The 5,962-nt window shown below is 38.7% G+C and overlaps 2 protein-coding genes across 4 annotated transcripts in view; one reads left to right on the top strand and one right to left on the bottom strand.

Annotated features, from left to right (window-relative positions):
* LOC104764001 (cationic amino acid transporter 4, vacuolar) overlaps positions 1–2,310 on the top strand; it is a 4,858-nt gene extending 2,548 nt beyond the window's left edge. Inside the window, exons 8-14 of the mRNA XM_010487422.1 lie at positions 307–373; positions 491–649; positions 768–966; positions 1,094–1,202; positions 1,452–1,564; positions 1,800–1,875; positions 1,955–2,310. Coding sequence (XP_010485724.1) covers positions 307–373; positions 491–649; positions 768–966; positions 1,094–1,202; positions 1,452–1,564; positions 1,800–1,875; positions 1,955–2,102 — 871 coding nt within the window. The 3' untranslated portion in view covers positions 2,103–2,310. The remainder of the gene's footprint in view (positions 1–306; positions 374–490; positions 650–767; positions 967–1,093; positions 1,203–1,451; positions 1,565–1,799; positions 1,876–1,954) is intronic.
* The window catches only part of LOC104764000 (polyribonucleotide nucleotidyltransferase 1, chloroplastic), a 9,409-nt gene continuing 5,828 nt past the window's right edge, over positions 2,382–5,962 (bottom strand). Inside the window, exons 11-26 of one of the 3 annotated variants that reach the window (XM_019241393.1) lie at positions 5,906–5,959; positions 5,728–5,802; positions 5,437–5,550; positions 5,220–5,312; positions 4,869–5,047; positions 4,586–4,769; positions 4,463–4,510; positions 4,279–4,351; positions 4,098–4,171; positions 3,903–4,010; positions 3,715–3,809; positions 3,607–3,638; positions 3,354–3,439; positions 3,216–3,257; positions 2,713–3,116; positions 2,382–2,613 (exon numbers count right to left, since the gene is read on the bottom strand). In XM_019241393.1, coding sequence (XP_019096938.1) covers positions 2,808–3,116; positions 3,216–3,257; positions 3,354–3,439; positions 3,607–3,638; positions 3,715–3,809; positions 3,903–4,010; positions 4,098–4,171; positions 4,279–4,351; positions 4,463–4,510; positions 4,586–4,769; positions 4,869–5,047; positions 5,220–5,312; positions 5,437–5,550; positions 5,728–5,802; positions 5,906–5,959 — 1,566 coding nt within the window. In that variant the 3' untranslated portion in view covers positions 2,382–2,613; positions 2,713–2,807. Of the gene's footprint in view, positions 2,614–2,712; positions 3,117–3,215; positions 3,258–3,353; positions 3,440–3,520; positions 3,639–3,714; positions 3,810–3,902; positions 4,011–4,097; positions 4,172–4,278; positions 4,352–4,462; positions 4,511–4,585; positions 4,770–4,868; positions 5,048–5,219; positions 5,313–5,436; positions 5,551–5,727; positions 5,803–5,905; positions 5,960–5,962 lie in introns of all 3 variants that reach the window. The other 2 variants (XM_019241392.1, XM_010487421.2) reach the window with 2 other exon arrangements.

Raw genomic sequence — 5,962 nt, 5'->3', positions numbered from 1 at the left:
TTCTCTGTTTAACCCTTAAACTTTGGTATTGCCTTAACAGGTGAAAAATCCTCAAAGGGATCTTCCACTGGGAATCGGGATTGCATTACTGATATGCTGCGTTCTGTATATGCTTTTATCAATAGTTATTGTTGGACTAGTTCCATACTATACATTGAATCCTGATACTCCTATCTCCTCTGCATTTGGAGACAGTGGGATGCAGTGGGCAGCGTAAGCATGATTTACATTTCTTGAGACTCAAATTTCTCTTGCATTCATTAGTGAATACGTCCTTTTTTCTTACTATTCCTATATATATTCCAGGTACATCTTAACTACTGGGGCAATAACTGCTCTATGCGCGAGTTTGTTAGGTTCTCTTCTTGCACAGGTACTAACCAATTCTTATTGTTCTGAATATACAAGTTTAGGAGATTTTGTAATTAAGATTTACTAGTTGTAAATGTAACAGATAGTTCTCTGACAGTTCTTTGTGAATTTTTATTAGCCACGAATTTTCATGGCAATGGCAAGGGATGGATTGTTGCCAGCTTTCTTTTCAGAAATTAGCCCACGAACTCAAGTACCAGTGAAAAGCACAATAGCTATTGGTGTGCTGGCTGCTGCACTCGCTTTTTTCATGGATGTTGCACAGTTATCCGAGATGGTAAGCTGATATTTGCCTACATTTCATGTCTCTTAAGAAAGGATTTTCACCTACAAAATTAGCGGCAGAGACAGGTCGAAACACACTGAGTAGCTCACATTGGTAATACATCCAACAGGTTAGTGTAGGCACTCTAATGGCATTCACTGCCGTTGCAGCCTGTGTGCTAGTTCTTAGATATGTACCACCAGATGGAGTTCCCCTACCACCTTCCTCTCAAACTGATACCGATGAAAGTAGAGCCGAAACTGAAACTTTTCTTGTGGATGCTGTAGAATCTTCTGATTCCCCTCTTCTTGGCAATGAAACAGCTCGAGGTACTAAATGTGCTCAATCACGTAGTTACCATTTGTGTATCTAGTTTGAAAAGGTGTTCAATCTTTACTGCCTTTTATCTGCACTTAAGTAATTTAATTCTTTTGCTTCTTTTTTTCAATTATATAGATGAGAAGTATTTTGATAAGAGAAGAAACATTGCTGCCTGGAGTATAACTCTTGTGTGCATAGGTGTCCTAGGTCTTGCTTCAGCAGCTTCAGCTGAGCGTCTTCCAAGGTCATTTCATCATCTGATATCTTATGTCTTTACTAGTCGCCCTGCATATATTTTCGCATGTTTAAATAAGTCTTCATAAATCTAAACAAAATCTGTTTGCTTTTGTTGAAGTGGTTGATTAGCTTTGAACGATAAATCGCTACTTGCATGTCAAAAAGAGCATTAACCATACTCGATTAGAGAATGCATGGATGTATCTTTTGTAATATGGTTAAAATATTTAATGGGTTTTCTTCTTGATTGTGGCAGTTTTCCACGGTTCACTATATGTGGTGTCAGTGCAGCCATCTTGCTTGGGAGTTTGATTACTCTTGGCTACATCGATGAGGATGAAGAAAGGCACAATTTTGGACACAAAGGAGGTAAGGCATGAAGCTTATTATTGCTTTTTAGCCTATTCATACAGAAAATGAGAAACTTAATTGACCTTAAGATTCTGCAAGCCATATTGGTTGGTTACCTCTCGCTTTCTTCAGAAGTGCTGCTTACTTAAGAGTTTCTTTACATGTGCTAAGTTGGCAACAACCATATACAGTACTTAGATTTATACTTGAGCTGCGTTTTCTCACTGGCATTCTATATTTGATTCGATTTCAGGGTTTCTCTGCCCATGCGTCCCATACCTTCCAGTTCTTTGCATTTTGATCAACACCTACTTGATCATCAACATTGGGTGAGTCTGATGGACCCAGGAATTGAATCAACATATATTGGGATGTTTATAAACCCTTCTTGATAATTTGTACTGGCAGAGCTGGGACATGGATCAGGGTCTTGATATGGCTACTTATTGGAAGCATGATCTATCTCTTCTATGGCCGATCTCACAGCTTATTGAACAATGCGGTTTACGTTCCAACGACTTCTTCTACCAGAAAAACAACAGATCATCTTGCCTGAAATTGGTAGTTCATCGCAGCAGCTGAAGGGACTCCAGCTCAAGCTTTGTTGTTGCTGAAGGAGCATCGAAAGAGAATTACACAGATGGCAGAAGAGTAAACACAGGCCAATACATACGACAACAACATTTCATGTATATTGTTAGTCATTGATTCTTATTGTATATCTCTTGAAATGCCAATATCATTTTTTACTTTTCCATTCACAACTAAGTTCGCCAATATCAGCTTAAACGATCTTAGAATTTTGGAAAATGCCAAGTTCATATACTTCAAAACATCAACAAAAATAGGGAGAGTCTTGACAATCTGGAGATAAAGAGTGTAAGGTGCAGACATACACAAAAATTTGAACAAAAATCATCTAGATATGAGTAGTCGATAACTTAAAAATAGAAATAACCTAAATGGGCTGTATAAGTACTAATGAGTTTGCACGAGAAGACATAATCTTCAAAAAAGTTTGAGAATCTCCCACTCCCCAACATAGATATATGCACAGCTTCAAGAAACTGCCAAGAAAAATAACTATAGAAACATTAGAGAAAATTCAAGAAAAGACATTTGCAACTTGTCTTGTCTCAAGTCTTTCAAGATTTCTCAAGTCGCACCTGCGGTTCCGCTGGAAGATGCTCTCCTCCTTTCGTAATTGAGTCTTCACCAGAAACAGTCAAACAGATATGAACACTGATCCTGTTTGCATTCACTAGCTGATTGTAGCTTCCCCGTTGACTAAACTGCTTCTCTCTTCTTCGTTGCTACTGCTATTGCTTTTCATTGTCTTGTCACTACTACCACCAGTTGCTCTCCTGACATCTTTCTTCTTCAGGACAAGGTCATCCCCAGATGCAACCTTTGATGCACGATCCTTCGACGAAGTATTTACATATTTCCTCGGAGAACCCTTGTCTTTCGTAGAATCACTCGTCGGCTGTTGTTTCTGACTGTCTTTGTCTGTCTCTGACTCGGGAAGTAAAGCACGTACACTAAGCCGAAGCTGACCCTTTTCATTCACCTGCATTACCCATGTTTCTTTGTTGAACAACTCATCTAATGATCATTTTCAATTAGTTATAATATATCTATGAGTTATTAGACATAAGAACTCCCTGACCTCTATTAGTTTGACGTCAATGCGGTCTCCCACTTTAAAGGCCTGAAAGGACAAGAGTAATATTAATGAGCATATGTGAAAACCCAAATAATATATGAAACAATTGCTATAGAGGATAAGCAAACGGGTAAAGCTCACATCCTCTGGTTTTGCAAGCCATTCAGCACTCAGCTCACTGATATGGCAAAGTCCTTCACGCCCAGGCGCAATCTCTACAAAGGCACCATAAGGAGCCATTGATTTGANAAAACCCAAATAATATATGAAACAATTGCTATAGAGGGTAAGCAACGGGTAAAGCTCACATCCTCTGGTTTTGCAAGCCATTCAGCACTCAGCTCACTGATATGGCAAAGTCCTTCACGCCCAGGCGCAATCTCTACAAAGGCACCATAAGGAGCCATTGATTTGATTTCACAATTTCTGATACAATAAGAAAGATCAGAATCCAAATCCATTTACAATTCCTAGTCAAAGAAGGTATATGGAGAATACATACCTGTAGATATCACCAAGAGCGGGAACCATTGTCAATCCACCAATAATTGCTTTTGCCCTTTCCAGACTCGCCACATCGTTTGCCATAATTTTGACCTTGAGAAAGGTAAATATTTAGAGGTTATAGTGAGAAAACCCATAAATGTGCAAAAACATTAATAAGAATGAAAACGTTTCTGTATATCTCACAGTTCCATCATCTTGCATATCAATGCCCTCTACTCCAGATTCTTCAATGATGCTCTTCACTTTCTTACCACCAGAACCAATAAGAAAGTATACTTTGCTTGGGTGAACCTGCAGCACATGAAACGCCAACAATATTTAGTTCAAGGCAGTAAACCATTAGACTAAGCAATCCTGTAAAATTAGTTGAAGCCAAACCTTCATAATATGTATCAATGGAGCGTATTTTGAGAGGCTTAACGTAGGAGGCGGTGAGCACTTTGCCATTTCAGCTGCACAAAAGGAGAAAAATAGTAAATGACATCTTTAAAGGATACATTTTTCAGGGATACACTAATTCCTGAATATCCCAAATTCTGAATATTCAAGAATTCCTTACCAAGAATATGGTGACGCCCAGCTTTTGCCTGTATCAGAGCCTTTTCCATAATCTCTAAAGTGATTCCTCCTACCTAGTTCATGAATAAAGAGAAGAAGAAAAATAAAGATGTTACCAACAGATATATTTAACAATTGCCATTTAAAACCATTTTGGCAGTGTATATTAAGAAACAGATGATGACCTTAATGTCCATCTGAAAGGCGGTAACGCCATCTTCATTCCCAGCAACCTATTGATAAGCAAATCAAATATTCAGTATTCAAGTTAATGCAATGACTTGCAATGGAACCCTTTTTTTTCTGACCTTAAAGTCCATATCACCGGATGCATCTTCAGCTCCAGTGATGTCAGAAAGGATAAGGGGAAGTCCATCACCACCAAATTCTTCAGTATCCCAAACCATTCCCATTGCTATGCCAGCAACAGAACATTTGACTGGAACTCCGGCATCTTGCAAAGCCAAGCAACCGCCGCAAACAGATGCCATGCTGTCACATTTTCAGAACAACATAAGAAGCAAGCACAAAGTTTGTCATTCAAACGAACTTGGCATATACAGATCATACAGCCCGAGAAAATAAGCAGACCTTGAAGAACCATTGCTTTCAATTACTGTACTTTCAACACGTATTGTGTAAGGAAAATCCTCATCTCTAGGTAAAATGGTCTCCAATGCTCTCTCTGCTAGTGTCCCATGACCTACTTCCCTTCTACTGGGAGCTCCAATTCGTCCAACTTCACCAACAGACGATGGAGGAAAAGTGTACTGAAACATCACAATGAGTATCTTAGAAAATCTCTTTAAGCTCAACAAGAAAATGAAAGAAGACACTAAGAATCGAATTTTCTCGAAATAGACATTAAATGTAAACGTGCAACAAACCACAGCATATGACTAATAATAACAGAGTGAGAAGAAGAACAAATTTTGAAGAGACCTGAAGATAGAACCTCTTGTATTCATCAGAACCCTCAAGGTTGTCAATTCTCTGCGCCATTTGTTTATCACCAAGAGTAACAACTGCCAGTGCCTGAAACAATCATACAATAATGTTCCTTATCGAACCAATTTCGTTAACATACATCTAACACAAAGGATTGACATATGAAATAGCAACACAGGATTCCCCCAGAGGACAACACTCATGTTGTTACCTGTGTTTCACCACGTGTGAACAGAGTACTTCCGTGTGCCCTTGGAAGCAGTCCACATCTTGAATTAATAGGACGAATCTCATCCAGAGTCCGACCATCACTTCTTTTACCTCCCTAGGGATGTAGAAATGTGTAATACGAAATCAATAAAACTTGTTCCAAAAAAGTGAAAACAAAATTGAAAATTTAGGAAAGATACTGACAGTTGTCGACTTTGAACATGTTAAGCATGATCTTTTACCGTAGTGTAGTCAATAAATGCTTCAATGAGAAAAAATCCTATCAACATACCTCAACAATTCGCCTTCGTAGGAGCTTCGACGATACTTCTTTGAAGACCAGCTTGACATCTACTTCAGAAAATAGCTAGTAAAAGGCAATGACTACTTTGTTAACATTGCATTAAAAAAAATGAGTAGGAGAAAGGGTCAATTTCAAGTTATTGTGTAGAAAGGGTTAAGAGACTCACCAAAGGAATAGGTTTACGGGGGATGGGTCTAATGTGAACGTCACCTTGGTCCACCTC

This window comes from Camelina sativa, chromosome 19, assembly GCF_000633955.1.
Source record: "Camelina sativa cultivar DH55 chromosome 19, Cs, whole genome shotgun sequence".
In the NCBI taxonomy this organism is placed as follows: domain Eukaryota; kingdom Viridiplantae; phylum Streptophyta; class Magnoliopsida; order Brassicales; family Brassicaceae; genus Camelina; species Camelina sativa.
This window is presented reverse-complemented; position numbering and strand designations above follow the sequence as displayed.